The sequence below is a fragment of the Podarcis tiliguerta genome (assembly GCF_965153285.1).
Source record: "Podarcis tiliguerta genome assembly, chromosome: 6".
Taxonomy (NCBI): domain Eukaryota; kingdom Metazoa; phylum Chordata; class Lepidosauria; order Squamata; family Lacertidae; genus Podarcis; species Podarcis tiliguerta.
The window spans coordinates 40415311-40435804 of NC_139539.1; the positions used below are offsets into that span (position 1 = coordinate 40415311).

At 42.2% G+C, this 20494-nt stretch overlaps 1 protein-coding gene across 5 annotated transcripts; it reads left to right on the forward strand.

The window, feature by feature from the left end:
• Positions 1-1521: 1521 nt before the first annotated feature.
• RBBP5 (RB binding protein 5, histone lysine methyltransferase complex subunit) lies at positions 1522-20439 on the forward strand. Of its 5 annotated transcripts, XM_083444462.1 has the most exons (15): positions 1537-1827; positions 4242-4267; positions 4602-4774; positions 5883-6023; positions 7079-7241; positions 8265-8374; positions 8807-8926; positions 10365-10518; positions 10621-10692; positions 11141-11258; positions 12975-13044; positions 13952-14181; positions 15116-15193; positions 18529-18605; positions 18896-20439. In XM_083444462.1, the coding sequence occupies exons 1-14, from the start codon at positions 1809-1811 to the stop codon at positions 18555-18557; spliced, it is 1503 nt and encodes a 500-aa protein (XP_083300588.1). In that variant the 5' UTR covers positions 1537-1808; the 3' UTR covers positions 18558-18605; positions 18896-20439. The 5 variants fall into 5 exon arrangements, with proteins under 5 accessions (XP_083300585.1, XP_083300588.1, XP_083300586.1 ...); XM_083444459.1 differs by lacking the exon at positions 18529-18605 and having other exon boundaries at positions 1522-1827; positions 15116-15310; XM_083444460.1 differs by lacking the exon at positions 18529-18605 and having other exon boundaries at positions 15116-15310; positions 18899-20439.
• Positions 20440-20494: the final 55 nt, after the last annotated feature.

Genomic DNA, 20494 nt, shown 5'->3' on the forward strand with positions numbered 1-20494 from the left:
AGAATGCAGAAAGTGAACTGCAGCTTTCTTAGCATTTTCTTAACTTCTAGAAGGCAGCTTATCCCACACTTTGGGAAGAAACACAGAAAAAGTAGCACTCGTACAGTGGTACTTTAGGCTACAAACACTTTGGGTTACAAACACTTTGGGTTACAGACTCTGCTAACCTGGAAGTAGTACCTCAGGTTAAGAACTTTGCCCCAGGATGAGAACAGAAATTGTGCACTGGCGGCACGGCGGCAGGGGAAGGCCCCATTAGCTAAAGTGGTACCTCAGGTTAAGAATGGTTTCAGGTTAAGAAAAAGACTTCCGGAATGAATTAAGTTCGTAACCAGAGGTACCACTGTATTTGTTTTCTGTTTAATATATTACTGCAACTCACAGAGGGATGAAAATGTATTGGAAGGTAAATATTCACAGCCTTACCATGACTTTTGATTTTTGGGAGAAAGAACCACCAAGACCAAAAAGAACCTGAAAAAAGAAGTATGCCAGTTTACAGAAAAAGATGTCTTGTGTTGTGATACTCTTACCATTTTACAAATGATTACACTTTATTTGTATACCACTTTCCATATAAACATAACTTCAAAAAGTGCACCGTCCATAAAATTGAAATACTTATGTACTGTATCACTCATATCCCTCCCAAGAAGGAGCACTGTTATCACCACCACCCACTTAAGGAAAGCTAAAGATGCTTTCTGCTTGCTGCATCGTGGTGTGTTCATTTACTCTGCAACCGCCTGTCTTGAACCTGCTTCTGAAACAATATAAGTTAGTAAATATTTAGTAAATGTCCCAACAGATTTAACTGCTAGAGACAGAAGGGTTGTGTTTCTGGTGCTGAAACAATTCCAGAATATGTGGTAAGGTTATATGACAGTAAGGGCAGTGGTTTATCAGAAAGAGGTACAAGAAAATTTGGGATTTGCTTTGAAGGGAAGTCTAAAAACTACCCGCATAAAATCATGTCAAAACACGTTACAGCTGCTGCTTCTACTACCTTTACATACAGCATTTAACAGCACTGATTGAGAAGCCATTTCCCAAGCATAGCTACCCTGCTTTGCTTTCAATATCTCAGTTCTTTCTCTCCAGATATTTGCATAGCTGTCAACTTTCCCCTTTTTAAAAGGGAAATTCCCTTATTCCGAATAGGATTCCTCGCAAGAAAAGGGAAAAGTTGACAGCTATGGATATTTGTAATCTGGAGAGAAAAGGCGGCTCAGTAGATGCCTTTCCCCCACAAGCCCTGCGGCTATCACAACATGCCTCTCGATTTCCCTTTCAGGCCAGGAAGGTGAACCGGGTGCTCTCCAGATCTTGTTGGGTTACAACTCCCATCAGCCTCAGCCAGGATAACCTGGTTGCAGCCGGATTTCAACAACATTTGGAGGCACGCAGGTTCCCATACCTGCCCTAGAATAACATGCGTTACGCCAGCCCCGTTTCCTCCTCCGCTGCCGCCCGCCTCCCGGAACTCTTCGCGCACGCTGCTTCGTTTCGAGCCGGTGTTCTTTATTCGACGGACTGGGATTCGTAGCTGCCCTGGCGACTGCCTGCTCCTGACGCCGCTCAAACCGTTTGCCCCGAGACGCTGCTCGCCGCCGTCCCGAAGCGATGAAGTTGAGCGTCGAGGCCCGGAGTTCGGCGTGACTCGGAAGCCGGACCGGAGCCCTGCGCAACGAGTGGGCTGCGGTTGCGTCAGGCTGAGCCTTAAGCCGGGCCCCTTGGCTGGGTGTGCGCGAGGACCCCTGGGTCCTTGGTTCCGGAGCGGGATCGGACGGAGCGAGAAAGTGGCCAAGATGAATCTGGAACTGCTGGGTGCGTGGCTTTTTAAATGGTCGTGTCGAGCCCTCCTCGGCCCTTCCCTTTGGTGGGGCGGGAGGGGGCCGGGGCGGGCGGCTGGGCTGCGCGAGGGGGCCGGGGCGCCTGGGACTTGACAACGAAGTGCCGGGGCACCCGACCCGGACCAGGGGCCGGAGAAGCGCTTGGGCTGGGGCGGCTCCTGGGAGAAGGTCCCCCTCCTCACGCCCCTTGCACAAAACGCGGCTTCATAATTCTTGGCAGAGTAAAACCGACTGACACCTCTTTTAAGTTCATGATCAGCTAACAAGTCAGGGGATGCAGCCCTGGGGGCTGGTTTAATGGCATGTAAATTCGTGGTCGCCCACCTTCGCTGCTCACCTCTTCCTCTCCTCCTCCTCCACTGGCAGAAACTGCTACCCTGAAGTCATGGCGGTGCTTGATTTCCCATGGCAGGTTTCTTTCCTCCTGCCTGCCCTGTTGCTAGGCCCTGTTGCTAACAAGCTGACAGTCCCGTTGCCATGGCAGCCATGCCAGTTTTGACCACTCGGTTTCTAGTGTCTTGGGACCAAAGAAGTTTCTTCAGGCTGCAGTATTTGTTCACACAGCCGTGAGTCAGCCCCACTGAACATAGTGGCTGTTACTTCTAAGCAAGCATGTGTAGCACCACACTATTTCTGTGTTTGTGCTGGCCAGCGTTTGGTTATGCGTCTAGGGTACACCCTAGGGATCACACATTTTTAACGTGCGAGATAAGCGTTGCCCGTTCAGTGTGCTGAAACATTGTGATACCCCACATTGTCCCTGGAAGATCTGGTTCACTTTAACCCGTTTGCCATCCTGCTCAAAGGTTTCTCAGAATTTGATCAGAGCTTTTCCTAGGCATATTTACAGCCCAGTCCTAACCAGTCTCACTAATTTCTAAACCTGTTTTCAGTTGGTGTATTCTCGGTAGGGAAGGGGAATAATTTAGGTTCTTTAGCTTTTGATTTAAGACCTAGGAAGGATCAAACTGACACCTGGTGTACTGCCTGTTCCAAAGGAAAGAGGATCCACATGCAAGTGCCCACATACACATACAAAGGATGAATTTGCAAAATTATTGTATCTTAAGCAGAAACTATTGACATTTTGGAAAGGTATTTGCAGGCCAACTGCCTCTTGATATTTATGCAAGTGGTCCGTGACACATGCTACATGGGAAGACAAAACCAGAAAAAGCAGTCTACTCGACAAAGTGGGGAATCATTGCATTAAGTGCTAGTTCAGGTCTGGGAAGCCTTTTGGGCTCATCACCTCTGCCTCTTGGCCATACTTACTGGGGTTTATGGGACTTGTAGTTCAGCAGTGTGTGGTGGGACCAAAGTTCCCCACACCTGTCCTAGCCCCTGAATAGGAGAAAAACTGAGAGTCAAAGTGGATGTGACATTAAATGCATTAAATGCACTTTTGTATTTAAGAAAGTTTTGAAAATGCAAATAGCATCAGCTGATGGGGCACGAGGGATTTTAACCCTTTCCCCACCTTTTATTGTCCTGAGAATAATCCTGCCTCTAAAACCAGTATCTACTTTGGGAAGAAATCCCCCATTAGCATCCCACGAATGGTAAGCCCACCCTCAGTTGATGTTATTTGCTTTTTAAGAATTCTGCACATTCAGTGCAAAGATGCATTTTAATGTATATAGTTTGACCCTTATTTTATTAAATTTATTATCTTTCATCCATTTTTAACACATTTAGATGGCTCACAATTGATGCAATAAAATAACAGTAATTATAAAGCACCATAAAATATAGGTTAACACAAGTAGCCTAAACAATGTGAGCACCCCAGATTCAAAGCCCCTATAAGCATGGCTTTACATATTTTTCTTCTACCTTCCTCACTTCCCATATAAGTAGGATTAGAAGCAGAGCCCTTTCTTTCTGAAGGTTATTACATCAAGGTAATACTGAGGTTATTCTTACAGAGAGTTGTGATAATTTTGTAATGCTTGGCATCTGCATGTTTACATCAAATGTCATGCACTTACATTCTGCTCTATAGTCTTATTTTATTGTTGCCTAGATAGCTGATTTGCACCCACCTTGCCAAGTTAAGAATATTTTAGTTATCTGTGCTTTGTTGCTAGAACTACCTCCAGATTTTGAACTATGGGCCCACTTAGCACTCACCACTGATTTATAACCGTGGTGGGGAACCTGTGGCCCTCCTGATGTTACTGGGCTATATAACTGTTCTCATTCTAGATCATTTGGTGTGCTGGCTGGAGCTGATGAGAGTTAAGGGCCGATGCCTGACATTTGGGATCAAATTTCTCATTATAAACAGCATACTTTCATTTTTTTAAAAAATTGAAGTATTGTATAACACAAAGAATGTGGTACTGTATAACTTATTTCATGCTTTATACTTCTGTTTTATTTCAGAATCATTTGGACAGAACTATCCAGAGGTAAATGTCTCCTTCACTCAAAGCTGACACATTCTATTCTAATGTTGTTTGGCTTGTGACTTGGTTTTATTATGTTTGAAGACGGGAAGCAGATGTTTGCTGAACTGCAATGTAGATACTTGGTGTATGTTAAAGTGCACCAGGAAAACATGTCTATCCCTTCAACTTCTGATTTTTAATCTTGTGCATACTTTCCCTTCAGTGTCTAGGTGATCTCTCAAATAGCAGTGGCCTTACTTTGCCTGAGACATTTCAAAGGTGTGAAGCATACTGGCTATATAGCTTTGAAGTGAAATTGGTTGACATTGATTTTTATACCTTTCATTGTTTTCAGGAAGCTGATGGCACACTGGACTGCATTAGTATGGCCCTTACTTGTACTTTTAACAGGTGGGGTACACTTCTAGCAGTAGGTTGTAATGATGGTCGGATTGTCATTTGGGACTTCTTGACAAGAGGCATAGCAAAAATCATAAGTGCTCATATCCACCCGGTCTGTTCTTTATGGTAAGAAAATTATCTCGATATGAGTTAAATATGATTTATTGATTGCATACTCTCAGCTTAAGTAAAAAAACACAGTGTGCATGTCATGTGTTCAGAATATCATTTTCACAAGTTGAAACTTACACAGCTTGAACTCTGCATGAAGTTTACACTAAAAAGGAAAGTTGGTTTTTAAAGTCATCTCTTTCTAGTGAAAGCTGCTGCAGGGAAAAAAATCCAGCTACACAGATGATTCATGCCCCCCTCCCCACATGCATTCAGTATCTTTGGATCACAGCTATAGACTTGAGAATCCAATTGCCTCTTAGATTCTTGCAAGGGGCTTATGCTCGCCCAGTGGATCTTTTGATCTTTTCTTTGAATTGATGAGCTCCATTCTGTATCACAGACTACTTTTGAAACACACTTCAGTTTCAAAATCAGTTTAACTTACAACATGGGATGCTCCTATCAAAGAAAAACAAGTCTAAATCCCTTTGAGCTCATGAAATTATCCTTTCCTTTGATCCTGGCTGCTTTGCATCCACCTGCTGGGAAACTGCAGAATATAAGCCTTAAATAAATAAATAACTTCCATTTTCCAGCACGGATAACTTTTTGAATTTGAACTTCATCATTCTAGAAATATTTCGCTTGTTACTTTTTATTGGTTACTTCAGGACCTCATTGTTGGATTTTTTTAATAACACACAGTAGAAAAAAACCCCTCAGTGTTTTGCTGTATCTAGTGTTTGTGGGTTTTGTAGGCTTTTTAGTGCAAAAGCCATAAAGTATTTTTTATTACAAATGCTTTGTTTCAAGATATTTTACAATCACCATTCGGCTCTGCTATAAATGCATTGGTATCTGAGTAAATTTAGCTTGAGTTGCAGTATAGAGCACTATTCACTTCAGTGTGGTTAAAATAATAGTCCCAAAAACAGATAATCTAACTGATCAGTTCTGTATACTGGCACCCCAGTTTAAATACATTTACTTGGGTGTTCCGTTGATAGAACACTCTTTTGATTTGAAAGCATATTATGAGCCAGTAGCTCTGACCATTTTAAATAATATTTGTGGGGATAGCAACAAAACAAAGGTTGCAATCTTTAACTTTCTCTTCCAGTTGGAGTCGAGATGGCCACAAATTGGTGAGTGCGTCAACTGATAATATGGTATCTCAGTGGGATGTTCTGACTGGTGATTGTGACCAGAGGTTTCGTTTCCCTTCTCCGATCCTGAAAGTCCAGTACCATCCCCGCGATCAGTAAGTAATACTAACAAAGACCTTTCCCTAGAGCAGTCTTTGAAAACCGAATGGTTTCTTGCCTACCGTATTCTAGTCAAGATTATATGTCATCATTTGCCTTATTCAACACAGTTCTTTACTGTGGGCCATATTCAACAAAATATGGGAGCCCATACAACAAGTCCTACTAGCACAACAGGGGTCCTACCTCCTACAACACAGCCCTCAAATCAGTTTAGAGGGGAGCAGTTGGGAGAACCCCCATAACAGCGTGCAGGGGGAGGAGACGAGGGGTCCTTAGGTCTGGCAATCAGAAATGCTTGTGCTGATCATCATCCCAGCGTGGTGCTGAATTCCTCCACTACGAGAGATTATCTGAAGCTTTGTTCTTGGAAGTCATCAATATGCTGGTGATAGTTCAATAGCAGTCTTCAGAAGTGGCCCCTCCATGCATATAGCCAATACATGAAGAGGGGTACTGGGATCCTGCCGTGCAGTCTGAGACAATTGACTGCTCACTTCCCACTCCCACCTCCTGACATCTGGCATTGAGGGGATCTTTGCACAGATAGTTGTACATGCAGAGACTCTTAATCCTAGTGGGTGGCCATCTTTATAGCCCAATTCAATATGCTGCTACTTGTTTTAAAGCATGACTACCATGTGATTGAAGAATAGTAGCCAAGTAATAGATTAAATCTGCATTAATTTGCATTTGTGGAAGACCACCATAATTCTAAAGAAAAAGATGCAGACACCTCATGCAAGAAAGGGCTCTGCCAAGCTTCTGCTTTCTATCTGCAGTGTCTTGTCTGCATCCCTAAGCCTTTTGCCCAGAGGGCTTTCCCTGCCTTGATCCCATCCCCCTCATCTCTGTGTTCTCTCTCTTTTCTTGTCCTCGCTGATCTCTAGCTCTGCAGCCTCTGCTTTCAGGCATACACAAAGTTCCTGCATCCTTAGAAACCTCCTTTTAGCCCACCCCTTTTCCCCCTGTTACAAAAGAGACACCAGGTAAGAAAATAGAAAATTTGAGAATTTCTTTTTTTGTTTCTTGTTGGTTTCTATTTGTTTAGAAACAGGGTGTTGGTATGTCCAATGAAGTCTGCACCTGTCATGCTAACATTGTCTGATTCAAAACATGTTGTCCTACCAGTGGATGATGATTCTGATCTGAATGTGGTGGCTTCTTTTGACCGGCGAGGGGAATATATCTACACGGGGAATGCTAAAGGGAAGGTGAGAACTCACTAAACTAATATTTGGTGGGTAGCGGGTTCAGTTATCTAATTTGTATGACTTGCCTTAGAAGTGTTGTAAATAGAAGAAACGGGCTTCCCTTTATTGCTGTCTTGGTTCTCTCTCTCAGCTCAAAATATTCCAGGAATATCATGATTCTAAGCAAAATTTATTTCAGCTTTGATGAAGCAGCTGGGTACACATTATCTAAAATAGACTATGCAGAAAAAAAATTTATCTTATTCAGAAATGAAAGGTTGTTAACATGTGAGGGTCACAGACAACTGCACCATAGTGCCTTGATTATAGTTTGTGTATGCCACATTCAACCCATGGATGGATGTGAGAGAATTACACACACACACACCTTGGCACCCTTTTGTACACCACCATTGCTTGATCTACATTATTGACATTCTTCCCTACCAGTTCTTGCTGTGTATGCAGTTGCTGGCTTCTTTACATTTCTAATGAACACTTATATTTTTTTAATGAAGAATTCAGCTTAGGCGCTCTGACATATCTGCTGTGAACTGAATCAGATACTAACTGTGTAACTTCATAACATTTCCTATTTAAATAAACAGCCCAAATTCTTTGAAATTCCCCACCCCGCACCCGTCTGTGTCCAAGAAACCTTCAGAATTTAATGTAGTGAACAATGTCATCATGGGACTTTTTCTTTTGGACAGATCCCATTTTAGAGAATGAATTGCATGCAGTTGCTGCACAGAGATTGTCTACTCTAATTCCATACCTGCTCCATTGGATTTCACTGTCTTAAATTGATGGTGTTGCTGGTGTTGAACTTGCCACTAACCTCTCCTTTTTATTGATGAGAGAGGAAGACATGGTTCCTTGCTTAGTTGTCTCATAAATCACTGACAGGACTGACTTTTAATAGCACACTTTGATGTCTGCGCAGACTTTTATTGCCTTTCCTTATGAACTCTAAACAAGAAGTGTATGTGGTGAAAAGGTCACAGTAAAAGTTACCTGATTTATTTTTACTTACGTTGTTAGATCTTGGTCTTAAAGACAGACACTCAGGACCTTGTTGCTTCCTTCAGAGTAACTACAGGAACCAGCAATACTACAGCTATTAAATCTATAGAGTTTGCTCGAAAAGGAAGGTGAGTTGAAGACTTTGACTCTTTCATACATGGAGAGCTGCTGTTCAAATAACATTGTCCTTGGGAAGGCCTAAAGGAGCTATTTGGTTGTACCTTTGGTCTTAGTTTGTACTTGATTAACTTGCCAGTGCTTGTGCTTGTAGGGGTAAGAGTTTCATTACTTTTTAGTCTTACTGGTGATTTAGTTTTAATTAGTTTACTGTACAGTGATATTGCTATATTGGATGCTTTTAATTAACTCTTACTGTATATCACCTAGAGGCTTGGGTGGAAGTGTAACAAATAAATTCAATGAAATATTAATAATAATACTAGGATCCTGGTCTATGGGTTTATCCTATTTCTTATATAACCTGCTGGAGCACAGTGGCTCAGCAGTATATTTGGAATGAATGGTATTACAGCATTTTGTATCTCTTTCCCCTCCCTTAGTTGCTTTCTAATAAATACTGCTGATCGCATAATCAGAGTTTATGACGGTCGGGAAATCTTGACTTGTGGTAGAGATGGAGAACCAGAGCCAATGCAAAAGCTGCAGGACTTGGTGAACAGGTAGGAATTATCTGTCTTGAGTCAGGGGCATGTGCGTTTCAGTATTCAAAGGCCCTACTGCTAGTTTGTCCTCTGGTATAACTTCATTTCCCGAAGCTTGAAAAACAAGCATTCTACCCCCTAAAGACCCTGAGTGTTGTTGTTCCAAAGGAACTAGGTCCAGATTGCCTGCTTCCTGGCTCTCAGAGCCCTTTCTTCTGCAGTAAAGCAGGATCCCCTTTCTATATTGTGCAACACTGTCCACAATTACTTTTTGAATGGGGGGGGGGGAGAGAGAGAGAGAGAGATGAGTCTTCTGTAATCCAAAAAATAGGCTGTATTTTTTTTTACTTAAATTCAAAATATAATCTCTAACATAGCATCATGTAGTGTAAAGAGAAGCCTGAGATTCATAGACAGGGCAGTGTTTGGATTAATTGCTGCCTTTACTACATTTATAAAACATCTTTCTGCCAGTGCACCCAAGGCAGTTAAAAGTTTTAAATCTTCATTATTGCTATTATTTCTTCTAGTTGTTAAACACTTCATAAACAAGTTTTCTAGGCATTGTACAAGTTGATTTAAAACATAACAATTATATTGTAAAACCTGCAGTCAATCTTAAATTTCCAACCCAGGATGAAACCCAAATGCAAAAAGCCAGCACAATAAAATGCAACACAGATCACAGGAGCTTAAAACAGCCATCGGTTAGCAGATCTAAAACCACTAAGATGCACTACAGTTAAAGCCTTCAAATGCCCTGCAGAACAGAAAACTCATAGTCTGGGAAGAGGAAACTAAGATAGTCATGGCCAGTCGTCTGTGGGTGGGGGCAACGGGGTGGGCATGTGGCATTTGGGGGTGTTTTGCTATCTCACCTTTCCCTCTGATGCAGCTAGGTTGTTTGGCTGCTAATGAAGATAGAACTGGTTTTTGCTAGGCTGGTGGGGACGGGGGCTCATCTCAATGCTCCCTTTGAAGCAGCCAGATGGAATGATGGGAGTTGTTGACAGTTCCTTGCTTAGCTGCCAGCCAGGTCCTTCTCACAGTTTTTAAGTCGCTCCTCTGCACCAGCTACTGTCTTATTATTATATTTTTCTATAAGTTCACATCAGTTCTGGTTGCTTACAAAAGCGACTGAACACAGCATCAAAGTCTGCAACAACGCAATAGCAAGGCAAGTGAAGCAACGGCAACCTGCATATAGTTTTTCAAGCTTTCTTATTTTGTTTTAGATTTGTTTGCGTGAGACTTAAGATCAAAGAAGTTATTTTGGGGGATGTATCCTGACTTGACCGATTTGTATAACTTGCATTGTGGAATTTACTATTTGCGGTTTCAGAGAAGCCCACTTCCAGCTATGCATCATCATCATTTAACAATTGCAATTCTTTTGAACCCTTGCTTCTCCCTAGTGTACACTTGAACAAGGTTCTGTTAATTGCTATTTCTACAGGACGCCTTGGAAGAAATGCTGTTTCTCTGGCGATGGGGAGTACATTGTTGCAGGGTCAGCACGTCAGCATGCTTTGTACATCTGGGAGAAGAGCATTGGGAACTTAGTGAAAATCCTCCATGGCACAAGGGGAGAGCTGTTGCTAGATGTGGCAGTAAGTACTGCATTGCCTCCTTCTAACAGGATTCACGGCTTTGGGCCAGACTGTATTTTAAAAAATGTACCACTTTTCTTCCCTCTTTCTGGTATAATCTAGTGGCATCCTGTCCGACCCATCATCGCTTCTATTTCCAGTGGTGTAGTATCCATATGGGCTCAAAATCAAGTGGTAAGTAGTACTGATGCATTTTCTTCCATTTCTACACTTTAATTTCCCTGGATGACCCTTATTTCATTGGTCATTCTGGTTTTATTTTTTGCCATTATTTGCATAAGCTTTTACACTGCAGGACCAACATCTTTCTAAAAATACCAGAGAGAATCAAATAATTTCAATACTGATAAAAAAACTGTTTGTAGCCAGAGGGTTGCAAGAATGATTTTCACTGAAGAGAGAAGAAAAATGGGAAGAGATGAAAGAGATCCTGATTTCACGTTACGTAAAACAAGTAACTAGCCCTCTTGTTTAGTAGGCCTTGTGACTCTGTATCTCAAAGAAGGACTGGTCCTATGATGTCGCACATGGTTTGTGGCACTTTGGTGCATAGCTCGGGTGTGATTATATAGCTGCTGTACCAGGGCACGAACGTAAAATGTTCTTTGGATTTGTGGCTTAGGAAAACTGGAGTGCCTTTGCACCTGATTTTAAGGAACTGGATGAAAATGTAGAATATGAAGAGCGAGAGTCTGAGTTTGACATAGAAGATGAAGATAAGAGCGAGCCAGAGCAGACAGGTAAAGAATGCATTGACTGAAATTGCCCAGTGTAAAAGTATATGGACTGTGTATAGCTTTGCATCCTTATTGTGTAGCATCAGCCCAGATTACCCCCTTCCTCTGCCCCCAGAACTGGAGGTGCAAGCAATCTTCGCCTCTTGGTGCACATCAGGGTACAAGATAATACTGAGGTACAAAAAGCACCTCAGTATTATTCTCTCAAACTGTGTGTGAATGGCAGAGTAAAAAACGCAATAACCAGTGATGCCCTTTCTGAGTTTGATGATATACCGTATTGGCCTTAAAATAAGCCACACTTTCCCCCCAAATTCCAACCGTGAAAAGTTTAAGTGTGGCTTATATTTGCAACCTTACGGTATGCAGCCAGGAGTGTGGCAAAGTGGCACCGGTCCCACGTCCTCTAACCCAAAGCCGGAAAGGGAGAGAGCAATGAAGAGGAAAGGCCACTGGCAACGCAATGCGGCTCCCCCCCACCCCGGCCCAGTATGCAGCCAGGAGCAGCGAGGAAAGGAGCAGTTTATATTCGGGTATTTTTCCTTTTTGTCTTTCCCCTCCCCCCCCAATTTTAAAGGTGCGGCTTATATTTGGGTGTGGCTTATATTTAGGCCAATACGGTATTAGTATTTTTTTGTATCTTGTCCACCTCAGGAACATTTTGTATTCAAGGTGTGAGATACAAATTTAACAGTTCTTCTGATTTAACACAGCTTGAGCCTTTGAATCTATAGGCCACATATCAAGACCCATTTCACGGCCCGTCTAGTATAAGGGTTAGCAAACTGTTTCTAGTTTTTGCCGCTACTACTCCTTATTCTGTGCTGTTTTGGGATCCCAGGTTAATTATTCCAGTACCCAAACTACCCGCTAGGTAATTTTCATTTAGTTTTGTTTCCAGAGAATGCCTTTGCATCTAGGAAGGCTGAGCACCCTAGACTTCCTTTCCAGTGGTGCTGATGAGTCTTCCGTTACTGATGCTTATATTGTCTTCAGTCCTTACTTCCTATACTCGTGGGTTCTTGCAGTCCAAGGTTCTTGTCTTCTGTTCTTCCCTAGTTATCTGTTGCATTTTTCAGCCAAGCAAGAATTCTTGTTCCGATTCTTTACTTCCAGACTTCTAGTAGCCATCTGTTTGATGTCTTCAGAGAGTTGTTATCCTACTGATCAAGGTTCTGTGGGCATTTAAAACTACTGCTGGTGCTTAATGGCTTGTTCACTGACAGCTGATTTAGCTGCAATCTGGTCCGACACAAACCGCAGTCCTGCAGAATTAAGCAGGTACTTCCTAGTATTTGGAAAAAGGGGACTTAATTACTGAAGTCGGTGCAAAGGCTCACATTCCACTTAATTTTCACCTTTGCAAGATTTATGTTTTAACAATGTACCTAGGCAAACAAGCTTCAGTAATTCATGACATGTCATAGCTGTTGCTAGGGAAACAAGGTTGAATGTAAGGCAATAAAAGCACAGATTTGTGGTGGTGCCAAACAAGGTAAGTATACAGCAGGATTTTTTAAAAAAAAGTCTGGAGAAGAAAAGAGGCTCACTTCTCATTGCCATTTTTTCCCATTGCCAATTATTTTGTAAGAAGTTAGGCATCAGAACAGCATGAGTTTAATTTTGTGACATAGGGCTTATTTAGGCATTAGATGAAGCTTGGCAATGAGACCTCTCTGTTGCTGCCAACTTATGATTTAGAATTTCTTTGGTTATCAGGTGCTGATGCTGCGGAGGATGAGGAAGTGGACGTCACCAGTGTAGATCCCATTGCTGCTTTTTGTAGCAGGTGAATGTGGCGGCGGCGAGGGTGTTGAAAGACTGCGCACAATAAATATTTGCTGATCACTAAAAAGATATGTTCACTAGGACTGTCAACTAATTAAAGAAATCTTAGTTACGGGTTTTAATAGATGAACAGTGCAGTTCTGTGCAGGCTTACTCTGAAGAAAGTCACCCTGTGTTCAGTAAGACTCTCCCTGGCTAGGCCAGTTAGGATTGCAGAGTAAATATGCATATCTTTTCATATGAGCAAGGCAGAGGCTCCCTATGAACCTATTTAGGCTCCCCAGGCCTTCCCATTGGGCTGCTGTGTGGTTTGGCTCAAATCATAGCCACCTGACCATCACCTGATGTCACTCGACAGGTAAACTTGGTTCTTTCCTTACAGCTTCTAGTAGAGTTCGGTGTTTCTTGAATTTGGCTCCTTTTTCTGTCATCCTGCAGCAACAGAAAAAGATGCCAAATTCAAAAAGGGCCCAATTGCATATGGAAAGGAAGAGTTGCTTAGAAATGCTCCCAGTTCTTCCTTTACAACTCAGCTTGAATTCAAACCAGGCTGCAAAGGAAGAACGGAGAGGACATTTCAGATTCTACCTTTGAAGTTGAATCACCTGACCTCCATATGATTTACAGGTGAGCAGCCCCACCCACCAGTCAAAATGACCTGTAGGAGAAGTTCTGGATCTAGTGTGGCCAATGGCCAGGGATAATGGGGGTCATAGTTAGCAAAATCTGAAGGGCCATGGGTTAGCCATTCCTGCTGTAGAGTGTGTCTAAATGGCTAATTTTGGAGGTCAGTGTAGCTCTTGTTCTGGATAAGAACACAAGAACAAAATTGTGTTTGTGTGTATTTTTTCAATCCTGTAGCATGAGTTCTGTGTGTTTAATGGGAAAAAATAAATTTTCCTTGGCAGCGATGAAGAATTGGAAGACTCCAAAGCTTTGTTGTACTTGCCTATTGCTCCTGAAGTGGAAGACCCGGAGGAAAACCCTTATGGTCCTCCACCAGATGCAGTGCAGACCGCCTTACCTGATGAGGGAATAGGCTCTGAAAAGAAGAGGCAGTCTTTGTCTGATGGACCTCAGCCACCAAAGAAGAAACCTAAAACAACCAACATAGAACTGCAGGGAGTACCCAATGATGGTGAGGGAGAATTGCTATCATTGCTGCTGTCCAATATCTTCATAACTTCAGATTATATTAGAACTTAGCGAAAATGGCTGTGAGTGGTAAATAAGTCCTTTCTCAGCTTGTGCCATTACGATTGACAGGGCGTTTGAACTGCTAGATAAGCTAGGGTTGCCATATTTCAAAAAGTGAAGCGAACACAAAAGTTGTTGAGTTTTTTTAGAGTTTTGCCCTAAGTTGTTGAGCTTTGCAAAATCTTAAAAAAGAATGAAGTGGTTGAACTATTTTTAAGGGAATTCAGCAAAATCTAGACTTCCAACGTGGGTTTGCCATGCGTCCAGATCTTCCTGGACATTTCCGCAATTTCCACCTGGACACTGCTTCCGACAGCCACTATATCCAGGAAAATCCAGGCGTATGGCAACCCTAATTTAAGCAAGTAAGATCCCTATGTTTCTTGTCCTCTTATATCTCATTATCTTACTCACTTGGGGCTAACAGTACTGAATCTTTCCTCACGTGCTTAGAATTTTTGCCTGGCTGCACTCCTCATTATAGGCATTCCTCGTATCTGTGACCACTGAATGGAAATTATGGTCAATTAGCTCAAGTACTTGTTTAGTAACCTATGGTGTTATACATTTCCTCTAAAGCACCTGAACCAGGTGCTGTCTTGACCTGAGTAGACCAGTTTATTCTTCGGTTCTATACAACAAACTGCTGGCAAACTCAACTTAATTCTAACTTCCAGCTCATCCTACTGTCCTAAAATGATTCAGAAACGCTGCTCTCCCTTTCTTATTTCTAAAAAAAGAGAAAAATGCCATAAGTCCCCTTTCCTGTGTCATGGCACGAGCCTTCAGAGATCTGCAAAGTACACAGGGCGAGTAAATGCACTGTAAACTGAAAAAATGTACTTCCTGTTCCAAACCTGCCTCTTCCTTCGCAGAAGTCCATCCGCTTCTGGGTGTGAAAGGAGATGGTAAATCCAAGAAGAAGCAAGCAGGCAGGCCTAAAGGATCAAAAGGTAAAGAGAAAGATTCTCCATTTAAACCGAAACTCTACAAAGGGGACAGAGGTTCTTTACCTCTGGAAGGAGCAGCGAAGGGTAAAGTGCAGGCGGAGCTGGGACAGCCTTTGCCAGGTAAGGACCCAGCGTGAGCGTCTGCTTGCTTGGTGACCTTGCTTCGTACAGACATGGCATAGCCTTAGCACTTTAGCTCCCCAAACGGCATTTGCTTGCTGAGTGTTTTAGCTGCTCTGCTTTCAAGGACAGACAAAATTTTGCTTCTTGGAACAGGACGGTTGCCCTCGTTGCCGCAAATAACAATAGGCACCCACAAGTTGTAGGCACATCAAGTAAATAACGCGAAGGCTGAGAAAAATAAGACGTGTCATACAGAAATGGCATCAAGCCATTAACTTGCGGGTTCTCCTCCTAGGACTGTGCATCATTGGCGCCGCACAACCCAAATTTGCTAGTCGTGAAGGCTGTTTGGAGTCCAAAGCAGAGATAAAAAATGATGGGGAGCATGCACAGCTAAAATATTGTTGCGTGACACTCTTGTGAAATATCTGATGCTTCAGAAAAAGAAAAGATTAAAGGGGAAAAGGGAGTAGCTATCCCACAGTAGCATTTCTGGTGACTGTGGTTGAGTTTCATTGCCTATGAAAATTTAGTGATGTGTCCATATTACGGATCCATGCTCTGGACAGTTGCTTGCTAGTTGGAAGGTTGCTACCAAGAGTTTTAAAACTGGCTCTATGTATTTTATCTAAGCAAGTTCAATAATACTGGCAGTAAGTTGAATGCGAGAGTTCAACATCCCATTACTTCAGTGCTATGCAGGTGATCAATGCCCATATTTTACCCCCCTAATTGTGTGTAAATTTGGGGAAGCTGCTTTCTGCCCAGTTTGACAAAGTTCAAGGAGGCAGGAGAAAATGGGTTTTGCAAGGAATAGGAAGTGACTTTTGATCATATTTTATATAAAAATTGTTACACGTAATAGGGATTCAGATGTGATATGTATGTGCAAAATTTTGTATGTCCTTGAAGTTCAGCAGCTATTGCTGTGAATTTTTTTTTATAATCTCCAGAACAGCTATTTTTTTTAACCCTTTCTTTCCCTCACTGCTGGTCCTGTGTTACCCAGCTTGCTCATTGTCCTTCCTGCTCTGCTCCTGTTAAGTTGCTTTTGTAGTATTAATAAATGCATTGAGTTATTGCTTACAAGTGATGCAATGAACAAAATGTGGCAGCTTTCCAAAGCAGAAATCTGTTTGATTTGTTGTTTTCCTGCTAACTTATGTTTGTTCTGTAGCTTCTCAACAAAACTGTTTTAGTAAGTACTCAGTGGCAGAACTTCTTGTAAGACACCCCCTCCCCTCCAAAAGGTACCCTTGAAGTTTTGCAGAAATGAGGTTGAGATCAAATGGCACCATGCTACACATTTTCTGAAATCTTAAACTATAGTAGGTATATGCAGGAGAGCCACCATGTTAATAAGTATGGGTGGTATCTGACTAAATCATACTTGAAACAGGCCCATCAAAATGAATGGGCAAGTTAACATTTGCCAGCTTAAGTCCATAGATTTCCATGAGTCTGCTCTGAAGAAGTCAGATACCATCCATTAATTGTTCATGTTTTTGACAATGCAAACATATTACTTGGACAGAGCAGAATTAGCGGCCAAATCCTTAAAGAAAAAAACCACACACAATTTTATAGATTTGTTTAGAAGTTTGCAACTATGAAGTCTTTGTGACTTTATTTGGGGAGTGTTACAGAACCATGCAAGCTGATGCAGAAATAGATGCCTGCACATGAGAGGAGGCAAGAAACCAAGTTAACGGGATGCCTGTGCCAGAAGAACAGTATTTCATCTTTCCTCCTGGTGTGGGCTTACTGTCAAATTGGTGCTTTGGGGTATCCTCTGTTAGACTCAGATACAACTTCTGTATTCAGAAATGTTGACGCACTCAAGGCGTGAACTGTAGAGCAGGTGCTCTGCTTTTCACAGTCAAGCTCTGGCCTGTTTTTGGTTGTTGATTAAAAATGCTTAGGAAAATGCTTGTCTTGTCTTCAACAACTTTCTGGGGGAAAATAGGAAGCTACCTTAGAGTGCATCAAACCCTTAGTCCTAGCTCAGCATTGTACTTGCTGACTGGCAGTGGCTGTCCAGGATATTAAGCAGAAGTCCTTTTCTGCCTAACCAGGAGATGCCATGGATTCGACCCGTGGCTTTTTGCAAGGAAAGCATGTGATCTACCACTGAATGGTGGTTTTTCTCCTATGCAACATGCTTTCCCTTAAGTGTAATATTTTGAAGCAGGGGTAGCAAACTGGCAGCCCACAGGCCTCTGAAATATCCCTCTCGTGACTTGTAAGCAGCTGTACCAGATTTGAATGAAGGTATGTTTTTCTTTTAAAAAAAGGTTGAAGAAAATACTATTTTAAAAACTGTAAGGGAGAAAAGAGATCCCTTATTTTAATACCACACGATCCAAATGTAGTCCTTACTGCTAGGTGGCTGCTTTATTATAGAGTCATGGCATCCTTAAATGGGGTTGAGTTTTGTGGCAAAAATATGCTTCCTCCTTTGGACCATTGCTGGGAGAGTGGCTGTCAAGAGGTCATTTGTTTCATTTGCTGGTGTTCAGTCAAGACCGTCAGACATAAAAATCTTGATACTGAATGCCTCATCCACTGACAACCCCCTTATTATTAAGTAAAATGTGCCAGAAAAAGTTCCTTATGGAACTTTCCTGCTTTAGGATTTAAAAGGGTTTATTTAAGTTCATTCTGTTGGTTTGTGTGGGAAGCCTTGCAGTCCAAGCCACTAGGCCTTAGTGTTTGAGGTTCCATTTTGAATTCCAGGCTCCATCTTGGAGGAGACACAAGCTGCCTCCTCGTGGCTCATCCCAAACCTAATGATTTTAATCACTCAGAAGTGCCATCTACTCCCAGGAGGGATTGAGCTGTTAGGCAGCTCCCTGACTTACTGCTCTATTCCTATTGAGGTTCAAAGCCTTCTTAGGCTCAAGTGCCATGCAACATATTTATATACAACTGTCTTGATTCAGGAAAAGATATAACTGTAAACATGGCTTTAGTCTCGGTATGTACTTGTAAGTAGCCATATCAAGACTCCATTGTTCAAAAGCACATTTCAACTTGTGCTTTTTAGTCTCTGAAAAATTTGAGCTCAGAAAAGGACCGAACACTGTGCTGCTTCCTTACCTTGCACAGATCACAGATAATAAATTGATATCAAGCTGTAATCATCGCACACCTCCTGCCTCAACTGCCTGCCTGCGCTCCACATCCTCAATAATCCCTTCCCTCTCCCCATGCAGAGTTCACAGACAGCAAGTGTGCTTACTAGCTACAACACAAGTCTGTACAACTTCCTTATTCCCTAGACTTAAACCAGGTAAGCTTGCAGAAATCCCAGTGGCAGGGAATTACTGAGTTTCTCAAGGATCTTATCCAGTTCTGACATCCCTTTTTCAAAAACCTTTTTAAAGACTTCTAATCAGAAGCATAGAAATGAAGCATCATAACATGTTGGACAAAAGCTTCCCCTTTAACCTCTCTGCGTCAGTTGGGAGTGGTCTTGTACAATCCAGCTTCTGGTGTTGCAGGTATCTGTGAGAGTCCTTTTAAAAATGTTGTTTTTTAATATTCAAAAATATCTGATTTTTGGTTTGGTGTTTCTTTTAGCAGGTGGTGGTATTTCAGAGCTATTATGAAGACTTCCCAACCTTCCTCACCTTTCCTTATTCAGTCAGATAATGGACTGACTTTAAGCTACTATGGTCAGGACAAGTGACCTGGCTACCGGGGACAGTAAAAAAAGAGGAAAATGCAAATTATGGAAGAGGAAAATGCCCCCCCCCCAATCCTCTCTTCCTGCTAACAGTGAACAAACTGTTGACTCTCAGGAAAGAAGATTTGTAGAGAACCTGATGGAAAGGAACTGCTTTTTGCTGGTTAGTCTGCATTTGCTCCCCAAAGTACAATGAAGTCTGTCACAGGACGAGAAGACCTGCTTGCCTCCAAGTTTAAGGTCTTTTAGTTTCTGTTGCATCATTCAGTTCTCAAGAGGATGATTGTCGTGTCTCCATGAAGACCCATCATGCTGCTGTGGATCCCAGCACATTCCTATTGCAGTGTTGCTAGTTTAAGCAAGCTACTCTTTGCACCATTATTTCCTCTGCATTATTCACACTGGTTTGTATTGACTTGGTAGACATGCTTTTTAGGTACCCTTTATACAGCAAGACAACTTACCTTACAGGTTGCCTACTTTTGCCGGTTTGGAACAGACATTTGGAATCCAAATGACTCCAAAGAGGTTTATAACTGATTGGATACTGATTGCAAGAACCAGGGAGGGCACAGTGGACGTATATCTAGAGAGAAAGAAGAGGGTTGGGATGATGTCGGGCCAAAGCATGAGTGGCACACGTCTCAGCATGTTTCCATGCTGGACTTCTATAGCTCAAGAGACGCTCGTTTTCTCTCCACTCGAGGATGTGCCAGGCAAATGAGCATCTCCCTGGGAATGTTTAGATGAATCTGCACACAAAACATGGGAATACACTGCTTAAGTCATTTATGTTTCTGCTTTGTGTTCTATCCAAAGCCATCCAGAGATTTCCGTTTTTGGCTGGGCCTGTATTAGAAAAGGTTGCATCCTGCATTTTCTTTTCTTGCCATTGCAGTTGTTTATCCAAACTCTTATCAATCTCCTAAATCAGGAGATTTATTCCCCCCCCCCCCCGCCTACCCAATCTCCAGAATATACATGAACATCTTACAGGAGGTTCAATTGGCCCATGGGATGCATTGGGAAATGCAGAGATAAAATGTGCAAACTAACTTCAAAATATTGATTTGAAGTCCCATATATTTTACTGTATGATATAATTTATGCCATCCCCAACCACCAGGTGTTCTGTGCAGCCTTCCGCTGTATAGTCCTACTACTTTCTACCTGCCAGTCCATTCAAAGATGGGAAGGCTGCTTGGGTAGCAATCCCTGCTCTGCATAATATGGTGTCCTGGATTCCAACCAGCTTCTGCAGGTTTCTCTACTTCAGTGTCCATCGCTTAGTTTTCTTTCAGGCTTGCTTTAATTATTTTGATATTCCTGTAGCTTGTACAAAACCTGCCAGATAGTGTGATTGGTTGCTAGTTATTCATAAAGTACTGCTGTGATGGTAGCATTTGTGTTTGTAAATAAAGAAGTATGTTTTATTAAACCATGTGAATCATGTTTTTCCCTTCTCTCTCCACCCCACCCATTTTGTGTGTGTG

Coding starts and splice junctions, on each gene's coding strand:
- RBBP5 (XM_083444459.1), top strand. Junction 8,927..10,364: donor CTGCAGGACTTGGTGAACAG/GTAGGAATTATC, acceptor CTATTTCTACAG/GACGCCTTGGAAGAAATGCT. Junction 11,259..12,974: donor GAGCGAGCCAGAGCAGACAG/GTAAAGAATGCA, acceptor TTTGGTTATCAG/GTGCTGATGCTGCGGAGGAT.